General features: G+C 38.4%; 1 protein-coding gene across 2 annotated transcripts in view; it reads left to right on the top strand.

The window, feature by feature from the left end:
- The window catches only part of tenm1 (teneurin transmembrane protein 1), a 277,797-nt gene that overhangs the window by 214,432 nt on the left and 36,194 nt on the right, over window positions 1-27,171 (top strand). For both annotated transcript variants that reach the window (XM_087799099.1, XM_087799098.1), the window contains one exon: window positions 3,598-3,830. In XM_087799099.1, the coding sequence (XP_087655225.1) occupies window positions 3,598-3,830 (233 nt within the window). The remainder of the gene's footprint in view (window positions 1-3,597; window positions 3,831-27,171) is intronic.

Raw genomic sequence — 27,171 nt, 5'->3', positions numbered from 1 at the left:
AAAGATCACATTATTATTAATTGTGTTATTATTGTTTTTATAATTATTGTTGTTGTTTAATTCCACATTTAAGAAAAGGCACAGTTTTTCTGTTTAATATTTATTATTTAATGAAATAACAAAACATCTTTTTTTGAGGAAGAGTAGTTTACTGTAAGCCCAAAGATCAGTATATTATTATTATTATTATAATAAGTAGTAGTAGTAGTAGAAGTAGAAGTAGTAGAAATAGCCGAATCAGTTGTAGAAGTAGCAGTAGTAGTAGTAGTAGAGGTAGAAGTAGCAATAGAAACAACAGTAGTAGTAGTAGAAGTAGTAGTAGTAGTAGTAGTAGTAGAAGAAGTAGTAGAAGTAGCACTATTATTAGTAGAATTAGCAGTAGTAGTAGAAACAACAGTATTATTAGTAGTAGTAGTAGTAGTAGTAGCAGTAGTAGAGGTAGAAGTAGTAGTAGAAACAACAGTAGTAGTAGTAGAAGTAGTAGTAGTAGTAGTAGTAGTAGTAGTAGTAGTAGAAGTAGAGGTAGAAGTAGTAATAGAAACAACAGTAGTAGTAGTAGAAGTAGTAGTAGTAGTAGTAGTATTAGTAGTAGAATTAGCAGTAGTAGTAGAAACAACAGAAGTGTTAGTAGTAGAAATAGTAATAATAGTAGTAGTAGTAGAAGTAGTAGTAGTAGTAGTAGAAGTACCAGTTGTCGTAGTAGCAACATGTAGTAGTAGTAGTATTAGTATTGTTGTCATTACTACTATTATTATCATTAATATGATTGAATTATTGTTATCTTTGCTATTATTGTTGTTTATGTTGTTTAATACCACAGAGGTTGGAATGTTATCTTTAAATGTTTTTTATTATTTAATCAAAACTAGATTTGAGATTTCCAGCCAAGTTACTGAGGCCAACGATTCACATGTTTAAGTGTGAAAACTGTAAAACCGTATTTCTGGACTGAGAGGATCATACATGTATCAGAGGTAAATAATTAATAGATTGGCTGAAATTGTCGGAAACAGGTTTTGGCAGCAGAAAATAATAGCTGTAATATGTAATTTGAAGTGTGAGTCATTTAATTGAAATCCATCTGAACAGAAAACCCGTGATAAACACTGTCCTTCTACAACACTAGTGCCGTGTTGTGCTCGTGGAGGAATGCTGACGGTGAAAAGTGTTGTTATGGAGGATGAAGATGTTGTTGTTCCAATCTGAGCCTCGAGGGAATCTCGGAGGACAACTTTCATTAAAAGTGGGACTCTGCTGTCTCATAAAAACTTTCTCTCGAACAATGTTTGACCACTTTAATATCTCGCTCCAACAACAATAAATCGGAGAAAAACCGTTATGAAAACAATAAAAATGATGATGAAGATAATTGAATTCTGAATAATTACACTGCAAAAAAAACTGAAATGAAAGCACCTTTTTAAACCGTGTTTCGAGTCTAAATAATGTAATATTTAAAGATATTAATAGACAAAAATGATGTCTGAATTGCTTGTAAATTGTAAAAATAAATTGAAAAATGGTTCAATTTCTTACATGATTTATGTTTTTAGAAAACTTTATTAGAAAATGTTTATAACTACACCATATTAATTTCTAATATCCAAAAATAAGAGCAGTATCTGAACGTTTCAGGTGACATTTTACTTGACTATCAACTTTAAATCTATAAACCTTACTAACCACAGAGTAGCAGTTTTCTTCTCCATCTAATCACACATGGAAGTACTTGACGCTACATAACATTTACTAAATTAACTACGGTAACACCTTCACGATGAACAGATAATTACGGAGTAATGCAGTATCTGTTTGCTAAGTGTGCTAATGTGAGTTTTCCTTTCATATTTCACAAGCAGCAATCATCTATAAACACAGCATGACATAAATGACGATCATACATCCCTGTAACATCCTCTTTTCAATCTCTACATCAGAAATTAAAGGCTGTTTGTCTTGTTTTATCTTCATCAATATGACGGATCACTGTCATAAAACTCAGCAAACGCATAAACAAAATTCGGTGAATACGTGTGAAAGCTGCAGTGAAAAGTGGGGTTTGGAAGCTGCTTCTTGAGTTGCCAGTTTTACCCGAAAAAAGGGTTGATTCACAAATCCAATTTCACAGGTGGAAAGATAAAAATTCCAAACCATGCATTGTTTTGTCCCCCCATAACACTGAGAGAACTGTCCCGGATGACCGTGACGCTTCATAATGTGCACGTAAATCAGGGATGGATCAGGTCCCAAACTATTTCCTGCTTTATAGAGAAGTGAAAGGATTTTAAATTCCCTCTCTGGACACGGAGGAATTCAGGGCAGTGATTTAACGACTAGTGTAATGTGCTCTACTTCCTCGCCGCTGCTGAGGACTTGGGCAGCAGAAGCGTTGTGAATGAGCTGGACATGATTGATTTCTTCACTTGGACCTGTGATGACACCGCTACAATAGACTCGTCGGCTGAACATGAAGAATGACCTCGCGCTGGAGATTTTCTCCATTTCGTATGGACATTATTCCATTTCGAACGCTCTAAACTTTCAGGCAGATTCATTTCTTACAACCTGAATCTCTCCCGAATGAATTCATAGCTAATAAAAGTACCCTTTTTTTACAATTAAAGTTTAAATAATAACTTTAATTTGGCTTTATTTAAACCTTGATTAAATGTTTGTTTTTTTCATCTAAATTTGTATAATATTAATAATATTTGGAAATATTTCGTAACTCAAATTGAGACAGTACATTGTATTATTCACTTACCTAAGCTGATGGTTATTTGTAAAACTTTAACAGTACTATCCCATAACTAGACTCTCCTAAAACACATTTAAAGTTTAAATAAATTAGTTTAGTTTGGATTTATTTCAGCCATGTCTTCCCGTGCCCACTTATCACCTCATTAGAAAAGCCTGCTGTCCAATATTAGTCAGCGACTGAATTATAATGACATAGTAGGTTGCATTTACTCTCCATTGGCTGTTTTAATGTTTTGATCTGAAGGATCTCATCAATGCTGGAAATGTTTTTCAAATTTAAAGTTTAAATAAATTAGTTTAATTGGGCTTTATTTAAGCCTCGATTAAAAATCGATTCATGATGTTATTCTTGCATTTAAATGTTAATTACATTTATAATATTTATAGATATTTTCACACTCAAGTTTTAACATACATTGTATTTTTCACTTCTTTAAGCTAATGGTTATTTGTGAAAACTTTAAATGTAGTGACCTGTGATCGGGGTCAGCAACCTTTTTTCTTTTTTTAAAAGCCGTTTTGGAGAGTTCCCCGTTAAATAAAAAACTTAGAGCCACAATATCTTTTCTACTGACAGCGAACACGGTTCAATTGTCACATAAAATGTATCATGGAAAATATAAACAAAAATATATTGGTAATTAAAGGTGTTTATCAACCTTAAATATAACTCTAGAAAGAAAAAAATCAGGTTGCATTTTAGTTAGACCTTTATATACTCATACACAGTCAACAATTAATTCAAAAAGTAAAATGTATCAAATTGAAATGTGTATTATTTGTTCTGATACTTATTCTTCTTATCTCCAAATAATTAATAATTATTTTCCTGAACAGCACCAGCCCCGCCCATAAATACTACCTGGCGATGGATCCTATGGGGGAAGTCCTGTACGTGTCCGACACCAGCAGCCGAAGAGTTTACCGTGTTAGGAATCTGGCCCAGCCCAAAGATCCATCACGGAACCAGGAGGTTGTGGCAGGAACCGGCGAACAGTGTCTGCCGTTCGACCAGAATCACTGCGGAGAAGGACGGAAGGCCACAGACGCTGCACTCAACAACCCTCGAGGTAAGAACCTTTTTTCAAAATTACCTTCATGTTCACATGTCTGCATCATTAGCAAGGTTTCTTTTGTCATATTTGATTAAAATTGTGTCTTCAAATGTTAAAAAGAAATACATTAAATTGAGTATTTCTCTAAATAACGGGTTTTGAAGATGGTATAGCCAAATAGAGAATATTGTCATCCGGCGAACTGATTCAGAAAAGTTGAAAGATGGTTAAAAGTAACTTGCACTTGCTGGAATGATTCTAGTCGTTATGGACGTAATACTGTCATCGATGTACTTGCAGATATTGCTCCATAATAACTTGCAAAAAGAAAAGAAAAAAGGTCTTTGGTGTGAGCCAACCAGCTGAGGTTCTCTTTATCACACAGAAAGAACAAGATTAGCAACTGACAGAGCTCGATATTCTGAAAAATCCCTGGCCTGAATTAAAAGAACATGACTTTTTAGAGAGGAGCTGAAACACGTTTCCTCAGACGGATGATGGTGGCACTCTCGAAAATAAGATCCGCGTCAGACTTGGAAAGAAGCCCGTGCAGCTATTGTTAGCATTGTAGGCATTTACAATCAAATTGGGATGTCTTCTTTTCAAGGTTTTCCAAGCACGTCCATCTGATAAGCGACTTCGGCCCAGATAGCAGTGAGTTATTGGCCCAAACATGCCCCATATCTTATCCACTTTTGTCAATGATGTACTGCGTTAATTCCCCGTGTCTGGCAGCCTCCACCATAGTCTGGTAGTTGAAGACAAAGCTGCCAATTATGGTCGAATTCATAATTGAAAAGAATGATGAGGATTAATGAGAACCTCTATTAAAATTAATCATAGATCATTTTAGTTAAGTTAAAATAATTGATGCACCTTTTTTAAAAAGAGCGAACACACTGAACTAATGGACTTTCGACAATAGTAAGGGCTTATTATAGAGCCGTCGTAAAATTGGATTCTTTTTTCAAATATAAGCTGGAAAAATAATATTTTAATTAGAAAAAGAAATACTGGTTGAATAAAAATCAGGTTAGACACCTGTCTTAGTGCTGAAAACTCATAGTACATTAACCAGAATATTTAATTTACACATTTTACTTGTACAAGGGACTACATACAGAATTTACATGTCTGTCTGAATCCCTTCTGAAGCACAGAGCTGTTAGATCGCTTACAAATAAGTACTGTGTTGTGTACAAATGGAACCAATGGAAAGAAAAATCACTTTAGTGAAGTATTACATTATAAACCCCTCCCTTTTCCGATATTGTTTTTCAACCAATATTTTTATTTTCTATTCCAATATTATCGATTCCTTATTTTCTGCCAATACGTTTTTTAATTAATGAATATTGAAAACATCAATGGGTTGAGGTGATGCATTTTAAAAACAACATTTAAAAAGAATAACTACTGTATATATTGAGAAAACATATATTTACCCTTTAAGATAAGTTTTTTCAGATCGTATGGGTTTTAAAATGTAAACAACAATGTAAAGTATCAATCAAAAGGCAAATTCTTCATATATTCCATCTTCAATGGAGGAGATAATGAAGGAAGCGCTTTTCCATCATTTTTTAAAATGGCACTCTCATTGGAAATATTTGGATGTGCTGTGACATTTAAACAGCACCCCGCTTGTTCAATCACCCCACTGTGTTCTGCCACAATAACACTTCCCCACTAGAAGTCCGTCGCCCACTAGCCTGGATTGATGGATTCACGCTGTCACCGGCTTCTCTCCACTGCCACTCCTAATTCTTTAAATTGATAAATGGACCAACGCAATTTTCTACTCTTCAGTCAGTCAATTTCCACAGCAGTAATTGTCTGTTGTGATCATTGCGGAAGGTAATTGTTTAATACATGTTACCTTTCTGTGGACGGAACGCAATGTTCTGACATTTAAATTTGACTCGGGGAGAGTTTCTCTTGCTTGTCACTGGAAGATTAGTTAATTACAGGATGTCTGGATTGACAGTCGACAAACGCTGGCCACTTTGTTGTCCGTTGAAGCAAGTATTTTACCATGTGACGGTGCACAGAAATGTCCTTCAAACCTTTTGTTAATATTCAACCCTCACAAATTCAAGTAAATGTTAATATTTGACTTTGGTTTGCTGACGTTTGTGCGCTGATGTCTTTCCAAATGTTTTGCTGTCGCTTAATAGAACATGAAATGCTGACATTTTATCTTAATAAATGGGATGCTTTTCTTCTTTCTTTAAATACAATAAAAATGCTACAATTGTCATTATCATTAGGATAATCTCCTAATTGAGATTCCAAATTGTGTGGCGCCATCTGTGGATTTGGTGACTAGACCTAGTTAACCAATATCCTTGACTAATACTCTCCCGCTGAACCCCTAAATCACCCACAAACTTGTCGCTTCACAAATACTGCTAACAAGCCAGTTCCGGCTTGTGATAAATGCATGTTCACGTTTCCATGCTTGCCCATCTAAAACAGCGCTTAATGCCAAGCAACGAGGTGGATGCTATTGGTTTCACTGCACCGGATCAACAACATGTTTGCCCCATTTTTCTTTTTTTTCCGGGCACTGGACCAACACTTTCCACTGGGGTTTGTTAAGACACTCCTGCCTCATAGCAGAAGTGCTGTTTAATGTTTATGAGACTGTTACATGCTTGTAATACGAGTTGTATGTAGTAGACTAGAGTACAGAAGGTGCTTATGTTATTAGTACAATTTTCATCCTTTTTTCCAACACCAGGAAAATATAGTCTAGAACTAGACAATCACTGAGGAATCCGCCAAAGATTAAGAATTATGTTGAAAAAAGGTATTCTAAAAGCGAAATGACCAAGAAGGTAAGAGAACTCTAACCACTAGACTATCGGTGACGGTAGCTGTCAACGTAGACAAGAGACATCAGATTTGGTTTGAACAACACAATTTAACTAATAATGAGGAGTTAAATACAGAACCTTCTATTTAGAATGTCAGATTTCACCCTAAAGTGAGAGCTGTTTCGGTTGAATCTTTATACTACAGCGCAAGTTATTTATAATGCAGGAGACCAGAACAAAGTTAAAACACAGGAATAGCAGAACAGATGTTAAATAAAGCAAACAAAGGTTAGCGTTTCTTTCTGTCAGTTTCTGCCGTGTGTCTTTTTGCGTCTTTCTCTGGCATTCTTAAGCCATATAAAAATTGAGAAACTGGTTCAGCAAAAACACCTAAGACACTAACTCAGGTTTTCCCCCCAGTAGCATTGCTGCAATTCCTTACTAAACAACCCTAAAACAATTTTAAATGAACAAAGAAACATTTCGTGATCACAATCTATAAAAGTAGATTTATTCATGTGATTCTGTTGTATGCTGTGTTTTTGCTTGTTTTCAAGACTAATCCTTACAGAAACCTTTTGTATTCCCCTTAAAAAAATATGTATTTAATATTTAAACCAGGGTATTTATTTTGTAATTAATTATGTTTTATGTCATCTTTTCACTTTTTTTCTTCTCTTCGTGACATTGTAATTTTAATAAAGTTTGCAACATTTTCGTGATCTAACAGATAAATCGACAATCACATAACTTCCTTGGCAGAGGTATGGTGCTCAGATGTACTGACTGTAGTGTATCCTCCACGGGGATCTGACCTAAATATAGCTCTCATGCCATCATGCAAGTTCTGATCATTAATGACGGTTATTGAAGTCGATTGAACGTGTGCTCTATCGTAAATCCCTCATCTACCCGCTTTATTATTAAAACATCTTCAGAGGCCTCTGCTGTGGGAAAACTAAACACGATGTTCCCCGTCACACATCTGATGCTACTGTCGTTCATTCTTTAATTATTGCACAGAGAAGTAAATCCTAGGAAGCGATCATTCTGCTCTAACATTTCAGTGAGAACACAGCATTTGCCCCGAGCTTAGTGGTCACCAATTGAGTCTGTTCACTGACTGTATAATTGGGAATGCAGTATAAATCTTTAAAAAAAAAAGCAGAAGCAATCATATTAGGTGATTGCTTCTGTATATATCTTTATAATGTGTTTTCATCAATGGGAATCATCAGTTTTAAGTCTGCAGTTTTGACAGAACTACGAGCTTCTGGCTGCACTTATGATGAGCTTTCATCTTTTCCCAAATAATGACTATAAACAGTGCCATGGATTTGACGTTTCGGAGGCAAAGAATGAAATATTTTCATAATTAGTGCCTCTCGAATCAGATAACATTTGAGTGTAAGGATAATAAAACGGTTTTTCTTGCTATTGAATAAGTCCCTTTAAGTTTCTTCAAGCGTTTGCAGTAACGTCTAATATAAGTATGTATATTGTATAAGTAAGGAAAGCAACAAAAATGACAGAAAATCTATGGTGTAAAATGACAGAAAAGTAATTTTGTTATTGAAAATTGCCAGAGGTAATCAGATCACAAGCTGCCCAAGCCATTCACTTCGCTAAAGTTGGTCTTAATAAAGATAATTTACTCTCTTGTTCTCCTGTTTGAGCGTTTAACTAAAGAGATCAGCTCCTCTGATCCTTCTGTTACAACCTGATGTGGCGTTATTCCTTTTTATTAGCAAAGAGGTGTAGAAGAATCGAGGTAAAAAGAAAAAAAGAAACAAGACTTCTGTCGACACACTTTTCCCTGAGATCTATTTGTACTCTGCATTTCACTGTGTCTGTATATAATATGCATTATAATAGATCATAATTAGGACGTGGGAATAAAGGGGCACAAGAAAAGATCCAGGCTGAATGGATGCAAATAACCTGGCTAGAGAACAATTTTTAAGTCGGCCGAAAGTGAAAATACTGTATTTTTTAGCAGGTAAGTCAGTTGTAGTCCTGTATATTTATATAAGTAGGTAAAAAGAAACATTTCGTTTTTTATTTACTTATATTTTGCATTTTAATGAAAAAAATATAATAATAATAATAACATACACTCACAAACACTTATATACTGTATATAAAAATATAAAATAAATATGTATAAAATAAGCTTATATAACACCTTTTAGATCCACAGTAGTCACAAACCACTTTATTCAAGAACAGAGTTTGTAACATGATTAAGTTTAATTAGACACATTACAGTTAAAAAAACATGATTAATTTCAGTTACTTTATACACAGATACGTATATAAACCCGATAGTACACTAAAACCGAAAAGTAATTTCGGTTCTGGCTGAGAATGTTTATTTTCGACGTAATAATATGTGTATATATACATACAATTGTCCATCATAATCCATCTTCTATTATATTATCATTAATCTTTCTTCTTCTTCATGGAGCCACTTCTTATCATTATTCATCCTTCACCCTCCTATTCATCCCAACCTTGTACTTGTTTTTTCTTGTGTTGCTTCATCTTCATCTTCATCTCTCAGCCTTCTCAACTCCACGTCCCCCATGGCTCTCGCCATTTTCTTCTTCGTCCTGCTCCATGCTCCCCAACCATCTGGCATCCCAATTTCCGCCAAACTTCTCTTCATGAGTTGTCCGTCTGATCTCCTAATTTCCAATCTCATCGTTGCTCACTGTCGTGACTCTTGTTGTTGATGAAGTTCTCTCCATTTCTGGTCTTAGTGTATCTGACTTGTAGTCCAGATTTGAGGCAGCTGTCTCCTGGCCACTCCACTGATGTCTTCATATTCAGTAGCTTCAGGGGGGGATTATGCTTTTACACAATCTTGAAGGGTGGTCTTCCGGGCACCTTAGGCACCAAGAACACCAAGGAGCCAGTCAATTTAAGAACCGACGGTCGATTCATAGACTGTAGATTGTTTTTCATTCTGACTTAAGAGGTGCTACCGGACAATGTGAGAGCCAGTTTGAGAGTGTGTCAAATTTTCAAATGCCCCCTTGTGTCCACCCACAATATAGAACAAAAGAATAATAGAAGGAGGTGATTTTGAGCTTTTGACAGACTATAATGTCCGGCTTATTCTCCCTCCGTGCTGCATAACCATATCTATTCTCTTCAAAAAAGACGTCCCAAGACTCCTCCCGCTCACTCATGGCCAGGTATTTTATACTCTTTGACTCACTACACTACACACGCTCTTCTGTGGCCATTGTGGACTGACTAACCAGCTTATAAAGACTCTGGAGATTTTTGCCTGGAGCCTCCTGGTTCCCTGTCATCCATCTGCCACAGCCCACTCTCCTCCTCCTCCCCCCCACCCGCTCCCTCTTACCAATGGTAATGAGTGGTAGACTTCACAGAGAAGTATCAGTGCCTTTTTCTTTTTTGATGGCGCTGCTCTGTGATTCTCCGCCATTGATCTTGTCTTGTGTCCTCTGGTGAGCGCCTTGCTCCAAATTAGAGGCTTCCTACTTTTTCCTCCGCTCGGTCTTCCCCATTCTCTCCTTCAGTGTCATCCATAAATCATGTCCGGGCCTCCACACTAGAGGGTCAGGTCCGGCGCGGCACTGGTATCTGCTTCGGCGTGGGCAAAGACTTAAGCAGATACTGGTCGGTCCGGAGCAAACGTCCGTGGCGTGACGTAGGCGGCAGGGATTATCCCGTGTCCTTCAAACATTCCCTCCTATACAAGATGTGGCGCATTGTTCAACGTTGGCTCCGTATGGGCCTCTACAGTCAATTAGCTCGGTAAATAAAAGGCCTTGCTCCATTTTGGATGGATCCCATGTCCGACATGAAAGAGGCGTCTGTCCCACAGGACCCCACAGCCTTGGCTCACATTTCTACACCCCGTCTGTTCACAACAGCCAGTAGGGCTTTGATTTTACACATTTCAGAGAATGGCTATTGTGTTTGTGTCGGGAATAACGTGCCGCCGCAGTTCAAACACTATTATGTTGTTTGTCTTGTACAGGTCTTTTGCCATAGTTTGACTCATCCAAGACTGCTAATGTCCACAGAGAGGTGTTTGCAAGTGCATTTGAATATGTGAGTCTTTCCTCTGACCCACAGGGGGCAGACTAATGCCCTTATCAGAGGCTGACATGCTGCCACCACATTTCTCCCACTTCGCCCCACCGGCCTCTTTCTCCCTTCTTCTTTTTTTTTTCCCTTTTCTGCTTTCTATCGGTCCATTTTTTTTTTTTTTTACTTTCTATCTCATCCTTTCACACACACACACAGGCACACACACACATTGGCACAACCCATTTATCCTCATCTCGCTCAGCTCCACAGCTGGGAGGCACCATCAGAGTCGAGATAGGCCAGGGTACCAAATGAAGCGATGGGGTTTAAACTGGTCACGGTTATTAGCATGTTGGGCAGACGGAGACTTTAAAAAAAAAAAAGAAAAAAAAAAGGACAACGGGGGTAGATACGCTTCACATGGCCTATTGCTGTTCACCTCACAGACCTGTGCAGCCAGGCTGTGAACACCTCTCTGGTCTGGCATTTGTCATTTAAACAAGACTCACCGAAGGATTTATAGAGGTCCGTTTCCTCACATCCACTCTAAATCATAATTAATCCCAAACTGCCAGTATGGGAGCAGTCGTGGGAAACGATAAATAAATCATGCTGTACTGATGGTGACTAATTTATTTCTTGCTTCTATTATGAGTTGAACATTTTTTTATTTTGGACTACGGGCAATATTAAATTAGAGGCTTGAAAGATATTAAAAACCAAATCCAACAAAACATTGTTAGGCTTTAACCAAGTAGGAGAAGCAACAGGGACAACAAGACATCATTGATTTGCCAATTGGAAAACTGCTTAATTCTGGGAAGGTTGAATATCTGAAGGTGTCAGTGAATCAGTGGTGTCAAAGCAGGAGTCGATTTTGGGAGTATCTGGTACTTCATTTGTTTGCTGGAGTTCTATCAAGCCTGCAGTATTATTTGGTCAGAAAAGCTTTGCAATTCCATTAAGGGCAACTAATGTGTTGATTTAAGTGTGTTTCAAATAGATCTTGCACCTCTAGTGTACTCATTGTATGTTTCTGTTTGTACAAAACTCTCTTTTCATTAAAATATTTACATGAAAAGTATTTTATAGAAGAGTAGTGGTTTGACATTAGTTTCTACTCAACATAAAACTTTAACTTGCAAAAAAGTAGGTTAAAGAGGCGAAATATAATGTAGCAAGACAAGATTATTTAAGTCTTTTTTTCGGTACAATTCCTTAGGAATAGGTTTCAATATAAGATAGATGAGCCCCACTGTGGAATTTGGATGTTTTTAAGTGTGTATTTTTTGACAAAGATGAAGACGACGACAACTTAGCTTCAGACGGAACAAAAATGGAACTTCTTTTTTGCCTATAACTCTAACAAGGAACGGATTACTCTGAAAATAATCCCTGACATAATGGTGAGTAGAAAAGAAGTTAAGTATGAATTCTGAGTGAATTATCACTTTAAAGAAGGTGGAAACTCTATTAGGTCAAAGTACAGGGGGAACAGGAGTAAATTAAAATACATAAAATTTTCGATAAAATTTAAACCCTAAATATTAAAAGGAACGTAAGGGAGATTTCCAGAAGTTTTAAGGTGGCCAAGAACCCATGTCACGTTCCAATCCCTTTTTTCTTTCGAAATATATACTGTATTTAATGCATACGTACATACAAAAGGAAAGGAAGGGTTCCTTTATTCCGGCAACTATGCATGGCCCATAATCTCCCTGAATTTACTCTTCTCCCCCTTTTAAAAGAAAGTGTTCAATTGTTTGCATCACCCTTTGTTTATATGTTTGTCATTTCAAATTAATATCCCTTTTTTAGAGCCTTACTGAAGCAGATCTGCACACCTGACTTACTGTACGGAGGCAACACCGGGTATTTCAGCTAATGACCCCCTAAAAGCAAGAGCAAGATGTTTGGTTTATTTATTTCCACATTACCAGAACATTTATCTGCCCCTTGGAAGCTGAGTTTATTTGCAGAATTCCCCAGAACAAACATGCCAATACGGAGAGATGCTATCCTCAGTTTGTTTCATCAGTTCGAATCAGGAATTCAACCCTGTCAGCAAGCTCATGCACAAACCATTAACTCTGCAAACACAGAGCTTCTTCCATTACTGCCGAACTGGAGTCGCACAAGTTTCCTCAAAGCGTGTTTTTAACTGCTCGCCTCTAATCACCGCAGCATATATTTCACATTTCCCAAATCCTCTGCTTTCCCAAACTGCATTTGTTGGCTTCAGCGGTGAAGTTTTAAGATCTCCTAGGGGTGCGTAGCCTCTCTGCCAGCTGCCGCGTGTTATAACTTTGGAATGAATATGCCATTGTTATTCTACCTCTGGCTCCCGAAGCATTTAGTGATTGTTGCTTCTCCCAAAACTGGAGACAGAAAAAGAGAGAAATAGACGGGGTGGATTAAATGGAGAAAGGGGTGGTGGAGAACCCAGAGAGAGTATAAATGGGGGTGGAAATAATTTGGTGTTGATAGAGAAAAATGGAAAATGGAGAGAAAGAGCGAAACAGAGGGATTGGATGAATTGGATAACGTGAGGGAGTGAGAACTCTTTTGCGTTGGAATCCTGTAGCAGTCCCATGCCTCATCTGCATATTAAAATGGCCCTGTGGCTGCCTTCCTCTCAGAGCGTCAGCTATCTTTGTTGCTGTTGGTTTTAAGCAGCGATACTTCTCAATACAAGGGCATCCGATGAGTCAAACTGTGTTCGCCGCTCCGTGGCGGTGCGTGAGCGCGTGCCGACGTACGCGCGACATTCTTAACGACCAGCTTTCGCGTTTCGTTTCGGTGTTGACCGAGCTTTTGTCTTTGCCCCCGGACATCCCTGCATTAATGATATACACATGAATTAATCACGCAGCGAGACGAAACAGCAGCACAATCTATGATAATTCAAAACAGAGGGATGCCACTGGGTCAGCCTGCTTCCACCACGGCTTGTTTTCTCGCCGCGGTATCCATGATAATTAGATGAGCGTTTGTGCGACAAACATGCATCAGTGAGCAGTCACAATAAGAAGTTTTGCCAGAGAGTAGTTCCAGAGAACATTGCCAGGGGCGGCATGGCCGTGTGAATAGCGAACAGACGCAGGTACATTGAGGACTTGTCAAGCCGGTGAGCACTTTTCTAAATGACGAGTAGCAGATATCGGTGGCCACGTCCTGTTTTTGTGTTTACCGCCTGGATTTGTCTCAGTCAGAATCTGCACGGGATGATGTAAGTGTTCCTGACAGAGCGGCAGAAGTCTTAAGGATTGTCACCCGTTCTCACATAACACCATCTCAGCTTCATAGTATTGCCAAAGCAGTTTTCTTCCCTGCATGGTCTCTCTCTGTAGACTTCGATAGAGATTTCCCAAATGTCCTGCTGCCATACCCCTGCCGTGAGCAATCACAGAAGTGCTGTTCTATAAAGACATTACACATATTTAATGTTGCAAAAAATGCATTATTAACCTTCATGAGGAATCTAAATCTTCATGTCATGTCATTAAAATATAGGCTTTCTTTCTTATAACTTGCAGTGGAATTTTTGATGACTGTGATGCACGCACTGTTGGACGTATTTTTTGCATCTGTTTAACAGCTGGATATCAACCTTTCTTTGAGCCAGTCCCACCTGATGTTATCTAATTGTGTGTCAAGTTAAGAGAATAAAGCATAAAAGTAAATATTTTGGCCGTTTGAAAAACAGAAAAGAAGAGCACTTATAAAGCAACATTTCCAAATAATTTATGTTTTTTTATATTAATTCTTGTAATTCCAACACAATCTGATTTGTATACAGTATTCTTATACATTTTTAAGCATTTGAAATATTGATAACATAAATGAGCTCAATGGAACAGCAGGTTGGCAAGGTGCCTACCATTCCCCTTCACTGGTGATGGTCTGATGAAGCTTCATGAAGAGGTGTCATTACTTTCAGAGTCCACTAGATGGCGGTCTTCGCACTATTTTCCTTTGTTTTGAACAACTGTCCTAATGAAACATCACATCATGCGCCACCTACTGACCTCTAAACAACATGACACTGCTTCATGACGCTTAATCAGCCCATCACTACTGTTAATGTGAGGATGCCTTCAATAGATTCATGGATCCAGATGGAACTCCACTACTGCACGAAAATGTTATTATATGCTCAGTGTTCCATTATTAACACTTTAAGGGTTGATGTATCCAAAGTTACTGATGACTTCCTTAGCAGAGGTTATAAAGAAGAGAAGGTCATAAATAAAAGTCTATATAACTTATTCAAAATAAATACCATGAGTATAAATCTGTGAGTGAAACCAATCATTTTACACCGTGTTTCTCCTGGTTGATGATGTGAAGCCTGATGTGGCTGGACAAGATGATCTGTCCACAGCTGCTCTGAACTGTTTGCCATGTTCTGACTCTGTAAATTATATATAGACAAAGTCCCTGCAGAATCAAAGCAGCACTATTGCGTCACCAGTGTTTCCGTGAGCCTCCCTCGCTCCCTTCGACCTCTTGAGTTCTTGGTTCGTCCTTTAGAAGGTCATAGGAATTCAAAAATTGACCCTGTGCTTAGTGGGGTTACCTTTGGTTTCCCCCCATAGTCCAAATACTTTAAGTGGTTTACAGATGACTCCCATATGTAGGTCCATCTATATGTGTGCCACGCAACAGGATGTCCAGCCCTCTGTAACCCACTCAGGGAATTTGCTGAAGTTCATTAAATGAATGACACAGAAAAGAAGTAAAGGAAATATCACTATGGATGGGTACCATAATAACAGTGGTTCTGAAATAGTAGTAATGTGCCGATGAAACTTTGTGAAGCTGTGTCATGTTGTTTAGAGGTCAGTAGGTGGCGCCATCAGTTTGAAAAGGATGTGATGTTTCATTAGAGCAGTTTAAAACAAAGGAAAATAGTGCAGAGACCGCCATCTAGTGGGCTCTGAAAGTATTGACACTGCTTCATGAAGCTTTATCAGACCATCACTACCGTCAACCACTCACATGCATTTTCCCCCAAAATACTTTTGGCAGAACATAACGGAAACAATATATTTTAAGAGGGATACACATCAAAAGCACAAACATTTTGAAATCTCTTTTAAAATGCCAAAAAATCTAATAAAAGGTCATTTTTATTTCTAATCATGAGGGCTAGGTTTATACAAAATTGAAATTTCGCAAATTTTTTTACTCACCTTCATGGCAGAAATATATTTCAAGAGACTAGGGCTTTTTTTCTTGTCCAAAAAAGACACATTAAAGAAAACATCCAAATACCTCCATACTGCTCGTCTGTAATGTTTCTCTTGTATTGAAGCCCGAACAAGAAAATTGTTCAGAAAACATTATTCAAGTCTTTATTTTAAGCTTGTTTGTAACATAATCTAAAAGGCTAACATGCTACACAAAAAAAAGCTTTGTCTCGGTGTATACTGTTTATAATCCCAACCCTAAGTCAATATGAGGGTGAGTAGAAACATATACAACTTCAACTTTAAAGATTGACGACCAATTTGAACACAGGGACTATTTCAAAGGTTCATATTTTGCTGAATTTTCAGGTATAACCTCAACAATAACTGTCATTACATGTCAGTATCAACACTTTCGTCGTTTAAAGCATCTTGTGAAACACTGTTGTCATCCCTCTCATTGTTGTTTCGTGTCATTTGGAGTTTTATAATTCATCATTTCAGCAGTATGGATCCACATCATCGTGGCTCCTCTGAATCTTGACAGGGATATTCCAGTTCTGAAGCCTCCGCTGCTCAACAGGTTCGGTTTAAGGCAAATTCACAGTGACTTTAAACAAGGCTACACCTTCCATTCAAGTGATGTATCGGACAGAACATTATAGGGACTGACACCTACCTTGTTTGTAGTCTGAGTGTGTGAGAAGGCTTCAGAGAGATTACTGAAGCTCACTGTGTGTGTAATGAAGCCCTGAGTCAATAAGAGATGCAGGCTCGGGGCCAAAGGCTGAGTCTGTGCATCAAAGAAGCCACGTCTGTGCGGATCAGCGTGTGTGTGTACATGCAGGTTCGTGATTGGCAGCCTCCACATCGCCGGCCGGCAACCCAGCGAAGGGATAGCGAATTAGTCGGGGATGTCTAGTTAAAGGTACGTCAGTTTGACAACATCAGCAAGATCATGGGAATTGTGACACATGTGTCCCTTTAACTGGGCGAAATAGTCGATGCTGGCGACCGGCCTGTCATCCTCCACCAGGAGGCTGGCACGCTGACAGCCAGAGTGGAGCAATGCCACCGTGGGGGAATAAATTACATTTCAGGCTCAAACTCACAAATAGATACGAGCGTCGTCTCACAGGGAGGCAGATCGGACAAGGGGAACGTTCGCGAACCTGTGCCCATGCAGGTCAGATCTGTCGGAGTTCTTTAAATAACAAAGAGATGAATAAGTAGAGTGATGTTGGCAGACACAGTTAAGGCCGTCAGGCTGATGGAAACTGAAGTCAGCGTGGATGCACTGTTATGGATAGTGGAGTTCATGTCATGCCTTTAGTTATATTGTGATTGTTCATCTTAGGATAGAACAATATAATTTAAAAAGCTGATAAGAAATTAACAGGTATATATACTGCGTATACTAGCTAAAACATTTGGCTTTGCCCATTGATTTTTATATGATACAAAACCGGGAAAAAATGTTTAAAAAGAAAAAATGCCAAGTCGTTTCGTTTTTAATATTTTATTGTCCCTTTAAAATGCTTGAATGGATTTTAAAGTGTGCTAGAGACAGATTTTGAAAAATGACACAGAAGCTGCTAAGGGCTGAAAGAAGGCCAAAAACATTGAATTAATTAACATATTTAAGAAGCAATAACTTGCCTAATATTGAAGTTAGAGGGTTTTAATTTAGTTTAAAACCTACTAGGAATTATAAAAACCAAATGCGCATAAACAACCTCTTAGTTAGCACTACTAATAAGGAAGCAGTTACCATACAAATATTTTTCGGATGTTTTTTCCTTCAGACCAAAAACAAAGCTACTTTTCTAAATGTCATTTTTTAACAATTTATGTTATTATATATTGTTATTATTAGTTTTACATATAGTATTTCTCCCCAAAGGAAAAAAAAGCAGAAAACGGTTACATGCTAACTACCCCAGCCTTTCTACCTCTATATATACATATAGTTAAAAATATATAAACACAAAAACTTGATCACTAGATCTTATACATGTTGATTACAACGAGATTAGCATAATAGCATAAAAGCAAATGTAAAAATTGATGAAAGATGTTTGCACAGATTAAGAAAGAAAATAAATCACAGTTTATGTATTTTTTTTGACACAAACCAAAGAGATGTGTTATGCTAAGATAAGCATCCAGGAATCTAATCTATTTTAGACTTCCTGTTATACCAGAAACAGTTATTGACTTGGCTTCTGGCGTGATTACTTTTGGCAAACCTACCTTAAAGCAAATTGTGATCTGTTTTCGAAAGAGCACGACTCCGTGTCCTTACATGAACCCACCACCTAAAACTCTGAAACAGTCATAAGTCTAAAATCTCTAATAGTATTCAACATGTTTGAAATCACTCAATTACACACAACAATTATTTTTAAAAAATCATAAAAAAAAGTGTAAATATTGTCTATATAATGTTAGTTTTCTCACTCTGGCAACCATAGGATCTCTTTGGCTAAGGCCAAAAATAAAGGGGTCACTGACCTAGCTCAGGAAATGGGGGGAATTAAATGGGGGAACATTCCCATATTCCAAAAATTGTAAAAATCATGCCTTTAAAGGATCACAATTCCTGTCCTATGATGTGTGAGAAATCCTGGGGCGAATGAGATGGAGGCAGTAAGCGTTCACAGCTGTGCTTCATGACTACCTGCAGCTTCTGTAGATCCCAGTGGCCAGATGTCCGTTCAACGAAGCTCTTGTCGACGAATGACATATTCAAATTTGAATAGATCGTTGTATAAGCGGAAATCCACCGCTCAAAAAGCTCAGGAAAACATCAGTCGTCGCCTGAATTCACCATTGCTGAGCATATCATTGTCTTGTTGCTGCGATGGCGTGATTGGTAAAAAAAAAAAAAAAAGCCTACATTGATAGACCTCCTTGTGTTTGTTTGATGTTCTAAAGAGTCTGACATAATCTGTGGAAGCCCAGCACTGATCTAAACCCCGCAGCCTTTCATGGCTCTTTCTACTCCAGAGCATTTCAATCGCTGTTATAATTGAGTTTGTCTGCTCCCTCTTTGATTGCTTTGGCTCTCCCTTTTTGCTATCAAACAAGCCAATTACCGCCAAGTCGCACCAGAAAATGTTTATCCAACACAAAGATTTGCGTGCAACTATAGCGAAGATCTCCTCAACATACATGCGTCTGCGGTGCGGGGCCCGAGCTAAAGGGCTGGTTCTCAATAATGAATGAACGCGAGGTTAGTGTGTTAACAAACTTATGTGGTTGATAATTAGATGAGCTACAGTGTCTGATTCAAACTTAATTACGGAGCCACTGTCTGTTCTCAGGGACTTAATGAATAATTAATCGTAAGTCACATAAATTATTTCTGCACACACACCAGAAACACACATTCAGCCCGTGAAAGGAGGTTTTATGTATTGATTGATGATTAATGTTTGATTGGGAAAATTAGCGGCAGTTAGCCGCCCGTCAATAAGGGAGGGTGATGGATTAGCCGCGCCGATGACGTCGTATAACAATTAAAACGGTTCTGGAGGCTGAGAATTATAAATACATAAGCTAACATCCGGCCATGGTGGACTGGCGCTGTGAAGGAAAGAAGGGGTAAACGAATGGAGGCAGCAAAACAAAACAGAAGCAGCACAACACCCACTATGCAATTTCTCCAAAACACAGCTTCAATTTATAACGGACACAAAAGCGACTCATTCGTTTGGAGATGTTTATGAACTCCGGGTGGATTATACGCAGACTTGTTGTTGTTTTTCCAAGAATGAAAGAGCTTTTTTTTTTCAAGATGCCTTTGAAAAAACTGTTGATTGCGAAGAGCTTTGGTGGCTCTTACTTAGTGCCAAAAAGTAATGCGTGAGAAAAACCTTTTTCACAGCATCAAAGTTGCTGATTTGAATTCAGTCTTCAACTCTGGGTAGGTCGCCCCACCAAAACACAACTACCTATCTTAACTAGTGATGGTATGCTGGTGATACAGCATTGTAGTGTAGACACACTGTCTTAATTGTGAAAGATGGCACTCTTGGTTTGAAAACTATTCCAAGTTTCATTTAATTATTAGAGTATAGCCAAATATTATGAAGCAGATAGCAAGTCCTTTCTTTCAGTCCAAAATAAACATAAATAAGGATATCCAGATCTGGGTGGTGGCCAGAAGCACAAACCACCAGCCAGGAATAAGAGTCTAATAAATCAAAATCCATGAGGTCAGTCAAAAGAGGAGGGAGTGTCAACGTCATACCGGACAGAGCTGTAAAACGAGCTGACGCCGGTCTAGAGTGAATAAAGTTGGGATAATGCTGAATAACTTGCTTTCTTCAAAGGTTTCAAACCATCCCTTGAAATTCTGACACTAAAGCGGAAACAATGGACGAAACGGACAATGTCTTCACAAAATAAAATAGAACTAAAGGGGATCACGGTAGAGAAAGAATACTTTTTTCTCTCAACAAAATCAAAATATTTACGCATCAATCTCAACATTAATTCTGTTTTGGGTTAATGTCCTAGTCGATAATCATATAACCTTTTGCACAGGTAGTACTTACGTCCTTCCTTGATTGACTTTTATTTGTGCATTAACTTTGTTCCTTGTTTTTTTGTTTATATTCTGTCTATTAGTGGATTATTTAAATTTGTTGATTATTTATTTCATTTTGATGGTTATTTATTTTCTTGAATGTCTTAATTAATATCTGTTTAAGTCTTTAACTGTTTAGTCTTTAATTGTTTTAAGTGTTTAATGTCTTTAATGTTTTGCATCGTGGGTCAGAGAGGACCACAATTTAATTTATGCTGAATGTCTCAATACATGCCTATTTGACAATAAAAGAACTTGACTTGATTCCAGTGACCTTGACGCTATATACTACATCCCTAGTAGGTCCCTATAAAAGCATCAGCTCACTGACGCGTAGCATTTAGTGTTTGTTCCGTTAAGATTCAAAATGTGACTATACTTACTTGACCTCCGCACCTCATGATTCAACACATGTATTACAGCATCGACTCCAGCTTGTCGACTTCTGCTACACTAATAGCCGCAACAGCCGTTATGTTCGTAGCATGAAGATGAGAGTGGGCAGCTCGCTCTCACAGGCTGCCACACTGTAAAAAACACTTGGATTCCAGCACTATTTGCTTGTCCCTAGCCGCTTGGTCGTCGTTAAAGTCTGTCACAAACAGTTGTACGTGGTCGTCTGTCTACATTCACACGGCAGTCTCGGATAGTTTCTAAGCGCTGTTGGCGACAATCAACAACCTCCAGCATCATTTAGATGCCATAATAATGTGTCATTTCATATCATTAACACCCACTGAGCCTGGAGACATGTGAGGGCAGCGAGATTGACTTACTCCTCAGGCGACTTTCTGTGCCTGTGTGCACCCATATCACCCCTGTGTGTGATGTGTGGGTGGATGAAGGTTTCCAGTTATAAATGTAACTAGCTCTACCCATTCGTAACCATTAAAAGCCCTTTAACTGTAGACGCGCGTGCACACCAAACACATCCACAAAAAACCCACTTCAGTGCTTGTTTCAGTTTAAAGTGACAGGCAGATGATGTGTTTGCTCTCCTACACATTATACAGTCTCACTAGATTTCACCCATGAAGGCAGTTTTTTGGCAGCTTTGCTATCAATGTTTGAAAGATGAAAGTAAAAAGAAAAGAAATTCTAAGGCGCCAGGAGCTTGACTTTTCTGCGTCCTTGGTTGTTTTGGTTGTTGGTACACAAGTGTGTGTAAATCATTGTAGTGCTTAAATGGTTTTCTACAAATAAATAAAGAAAGAGGGAATTTAATGAGGATCCAACACTGGATTTCAAACATTTATTTTTGCATAGAAAGGCAGACATTTTGGGCAAAGAAACAAAAAAGAAAATATCGCACTGAAAGTTTCCAAGACTGCACCTCCTGATGTGACGGTAATGGACTGATTAAATCATTAATTAGGAAACAATTAGTGGATTCTCTTGATAATTATCTTGAAGTCGTGAAACTGACCTAAATTTCAATCACAAGAATAGGAGACTATGTTACAGTTTTAATTAACAAGAATAGTGAATTATGTTTAGGGCAGGGTAATGTAAGTGTGAGTGCGTTCAAATGCCAAATAATAATGTCAGTACACAATTCAACTGTATACCAAACTATCGAGGAACAGGAACAAAACCCAAAAGTTCCTATTGTTAACTCAATTGTTACTGGTCAGGGCTGGGGTCTCATACTTGCCCTTTGCGGCCAGTGAGGGGATATTGATGTTGTTCAATTTGTTATAAATGTTGGTCGAACAAAATAATTTCATCTTTGGAATCCACAGTGAAATGATACAGAAATCAACAAAAGAATAATAACTAAATATATATAATAATGACCATTAAACATACGCATAAAAATGGTTAAAAGACCCCTGCCAGCAGTCCAGTTTCCACAAGATTTTTCCTCTGTTGGCCCTCTGGCCAGTCAGGTTTGAGATTAAGATTAAGATTAGGATTTCCTTTATTAGTCCTGCGAGGGGAAACTCTCTGATTTTAAAGCAGCAAAATAAAAAGAACAATACAACAGAACAAAAGACAACCCATGTCAACACATTTAACAATTTAAATTGTTCAATTAATAGTATAAATACTATTTACAATTGGTTCCATTTGATCTACTGCTGTTGGTTATTGTGTCTCATATTCAGTGTGTGATGAGTTAACTTCAGAATTCATAAAAATATATTCTCTCATGGGAACTTGAATCCTGTGTTCCCCTCAAATCAAATGTGAAAGGACTTTTCCCAGTTGTGATGGTTTCCCTGACATTTCTAATCCTTCTCAAATAAGGAAGCAATATTAGCGACATCCCATGATGCATCACCCCTGTCCCTCTGTTAAAACCTAAGCTAAGAGTATAAATGTGTTTCCTTTTCTATTTATTGTTTGGATGAAATCTGGAAATTGCTTCCATCAATACACAGCGATGTAGCTGAAGGGGATTTTGGTCCAGTTTGGTGAGCATATTGTCAAGCAGAGATCTGAGGGGGTCTCTAAGCCGCTTTCTCACAGTGATGTATGCAGTAAATTCAAATGCATCAAACCCAGACAGCATATTCCAGACTTCAAACGACAAACAGCACAACTGTGGCCACACTGACTTAACTGCGGCTCTTCTTCTGATATGTTCTGTGGAGATATTCACAATAACTAAGAGCAATTGGCCATTTTCTCTTGTGTCCTGCGAATGTATGTCTTACTTAAGGTCACCGTGTTGGGAGATATTGAAGATGTGAGCAAAACACTGAGCAACAGTTTTTTTCCCCTCGCTTGAGTCATGAGTTTTTGGTGACCGGAGGACAAAGCATGTATTATTTGCTGTAGCCATTTCGCACACAACCGACTCACCTTCATTGATCGCCTCGGGCCGCGCTACGAGAAGTGGAATAGAAATTCAAAGAGCAGCCGTACAGGCAGTGGGCGGTCAACCTTGACCCGGCTGTAGCTCCTGTAGACAAGCTGATGTCAAACATATTGCTTTGCTGGAACACATCATTGAAGCTTAAAGAGGGGAATCGGTTTGCAGGGCATGTCATCCTTCATGCACAATGACGGGGTCACTTCAACCAAACCGCACGTGCTATCAAATAAAGTGAAAAAAAAAAAAATTCAATCACAGAAGCTACCCATCAAATTGCATGTTGTCTTTTCAGCCATAACTAGAGAATCCATCCTCAACTTCTTTATAGATAACAGTCCTCCGTATTGAGATTCTCTAGGAGCCCACTTGAAGGTGATCAATTAGAATTCATTGTATTGCCTTGTTGTCTTTGGTCTTCTCCACATATTCCTATGACAGAGAAAGAATAGGTTCCTTGATTCCCTGATTAGATGGAAACTCCAATTATTCCTCTTCATGTCCCTTTCTTTTTCCGGAGCACTTCTTGTAATTTCAACCAAATATCTGGTCTGAATGTGAATGGCATCATCACATTATCCTAATATGTCACTATTGTCTCTCTCTTCGGCTCCTTCACAGTTGTCTACCAAGGTCAAGGGTACTGAGTAATTCAGTTTATTTTTTTTTAGAATAAAATCCGGCCCCAACCTCAGCCAACTGTCTGTCTCCCGAGCAGCTGAGATTTATCTCAATTATCTGCCTAAACAGCTTCTTGCCAGCGACTAAACATGGGTATCAGTGCCAGGTCCACTCAGGAGAAACTGTAAATTTCAATGCGTATCGATTGTTTACAGAAGGTGACTATAAATTTAGCTAACGATGCAACCGTGGCCATTTTATTCTTGGCATTCTTTTTGTAGACGGATGATTCAACATTTTGATCAAACATATTTTACTGAAAATAAACCTTTTAGGTTTCATCACCAGAAAAATACATGTAACCAGTTTAACAATAACATTGCATTCTTCTTTTTTATATTTTGGCAGTTCTAACAACGATTGGAAAACCAAGTACTCCAACTAAAACAGTCTCTATCCTTCTTTTTCGTCTTATCAGTAAAACAACCTGAGCTCGACACATCACTACAAGGAATTTGTGACTTAAAGTCGTTGGTATTTGCTAGCGGTGCACTTTCTAAGTGTGGTAGACCACAATGGATCCAGTCAGTCTTTTGTCCGAACTCATTTTAACGATATTTGATTGACTATTTCATATTTTTTGGCCAGCATGAACTGAACATGGTGTATTACTGCCTTATGAACATTACTATGAACATGTTCATCCTTCACTCTCTTAGTTCATCTTCATCCAATAAGTTGCTAGATTTCTATAGAGCTTTATGGGCAAAACCTGGCAGAAAGACACTGGTTACAGGTTTTTATGTAAAGTGGAAAAAACACCCAATCTGGCAACACCAGAGAACAGTGGTGTCATCAAAACAGAGAAAGAAATAATCATTCTTCCAGTAAATGTTCATGCGACTGATCGATCAGGATTGGGAAAATCATACATTTCTGAGTTGGCTTTGCCCGTCTACTTTCAAAAACAAAATCTGCACATTAGGTCCGTGAACGCATCACTGCTACTGTGGACTAAATAGACAGAAATGTAAACTGTGGTTTGTTAGGGTTCAAAATTAGAGGTCTGGATCATGAATACTTTAATTTGTATATGCTTACTGTGATTTAAGAGTCACTTAATTCATTGTGTTTTATTAATCTAATTGTATTGAAATCTACTTCATTGTATTCTATACTATAGTGTATTTAACTACAACATTCCTGTCTGGTTTTTATAATACTAGCAAAAACTGTTTTTCAATCTTGGTATAATGATAGAGTTTGAACAGATTTAATATCAAACTGACACAATAATTGCTGTATGTGGTTATATATGATCATTTGCAATAATTTTGAAAAATAATAGCTTGTGGTAAATTAAAAAAAAAAAGATCTATGAACTAGTTGATTTTGTGGAGTGGTACATTTATTTTATTTTTTTTAACTATGAACTATGATCTTAACTCTTTTAAAAAATTGTGAACTGAATTTAAAACTAGTTCACGTAGAAGGTGACTTTTCCCAACACTGGATCTAAGATTGTGTCACCAGGAGAACAGTTGACAGAAAGAGGTTTGTGGTAATATATAAGCAACGGACACCTTTTTGTAACTTAATGGTGGTTAGTGATTTCTAGTCAGTTCAGCCAATAGTATAAAACATTAATAACCATGACAAACCGCTCTTGAAGTCCTGCTGCTCATGATGATCTGATAGATTCCACATGTGAGAGATGAAAAATTAACTGTTGTGACCTCAGTTTTAAAACATTCAAAAGTTCATGGCTTCATATCATGATGGAATCTTAAGAAGTTGTGGTACACTTGTAAGCTGTTTCTGTAATTCTGGTCTTTTTTTTCGTGGGGGCAATTGCGACACCATCCTTATCTCTTTTTTGTCAAGTACAAAGCTGCTCATCTCCCTTCTCGACCTGAAGAATCAGTCTCACCACAGCTTTACGAGAATAGAGGAAAATCCACTTCATGACAAAGACACTGTAGGCTAATCTGCTGTGTTTTTTCTACAATGAACATGACAGATTACAAACCTAAACTGCCTTAAATCTTCAGGAAACTGACAACCAATAATACAGATTGTTCTTCGCCGCTTTGCTCATTTGAGGATGAATACCCTTGATCCTGTATTTATTGTTGAAGATATATGGGCCTCTATTTAGATGCCGTTTGTGTAAAACCCGGGGCAAGAACAAGCTCAGTGTCAGAAGAATACACAAGGACGAGAAAGAATGAGGGGAATTAAAAGTCAATGGAATCCGAAGCAGGCGAGAAAAAGACTAATATGCAGAGACAAGCGCAGAGAAATCAGTATTGAGAGATAGTCCTGGCTGCATCATCGTGTCCTTGTGCAGGATTTATGAGCCTGAAGATCAGGGACAAGTTTAGGGCGAAAGTGCTAGCAGAGGGAATGGATGGTAAAGTGAAAAGAAAAAGGTAAAAAAAAAAAATCTCTCCAAAGATGGCATTACAGCGAGCAGAATGTGGCGAATGTTAGAGCACCTTCAGACAGCGCTTCGCTTGAGATGTCCCTCCGGCATAATGCCAGGTGACAAGGGGAGAAATGGCAAAGTCCGGAGAGAGAGCGAGAGGAATAAATAAGAGAAGAGGCACAAGAAAAAGAGCACGGACATTATTGAAGGAGCAAAGGCCACTGATTTGATTAACACAAGATACAGGTGGCGTGAAACTAATACGAGCGTGGAAACAAAGAGGGATGAAGGGAGCAGAGGGGTAGAGGGGTGGGGGGTTTGTCTGTGGGGTAATCTGTCTGTGTCAGTCGCAAGATGAAGAGGCCAGGAGGGAGAGCTCTGTGGTTCACCTTCTGCCCTCTGGAGGAAACCGAGCGACCCTGGCCCTCCCCTGCCCACCTCCCATCTCACACCTGCACGATTTATGACTTACAGGGTCGCCGCTTGGTCGCCCAGCTTTAGAACATTCGCGGATCCACAGCCCAAGCCGTGGCTTTGTGTTTTTCTCAGGGTTGGGCTGCATAAAACTGTATTGTATGTCACGGAGGATGAGAACTTCCTAGTGCCTGGAGGGGGGAAAGGGCACCAGTGATTTGAGGGCTTGAGAGGGAAGCACGGGCACATCCCGGTGTAATCCATTATGACAGTGCTTGAAAGGAGAGGAACTGACAGAAACAGGGAAAAAAAGGAGAAAATAGGACACGATGAGTGAATGAAGGCGGAGAAGTTGGCTCCTTGCTGCATACTGATGATGTCGCTTCATTGTCCGTTTTA

Source organism: Callionymus lyra, chromosome 9, assembly GCF_982586985.1.
Source record: "Callionymus lyra chromosome 9, fCalLyr1.hap1.1, whole genome shotgun sequence".
Classification (NCBI taxonomy): domain Eukaryota; kingdom Metazoa; phylum Chordata; class Actinopteri; order Syngnathiformes; family Callionymidae; genus Callionymus; species Callionymus lyra.
The sequence above is the reverse complement of the archived record's forward strand: the minus strand, read 5'-3'. Positions and strand labels throughout refer to the sequence as shown.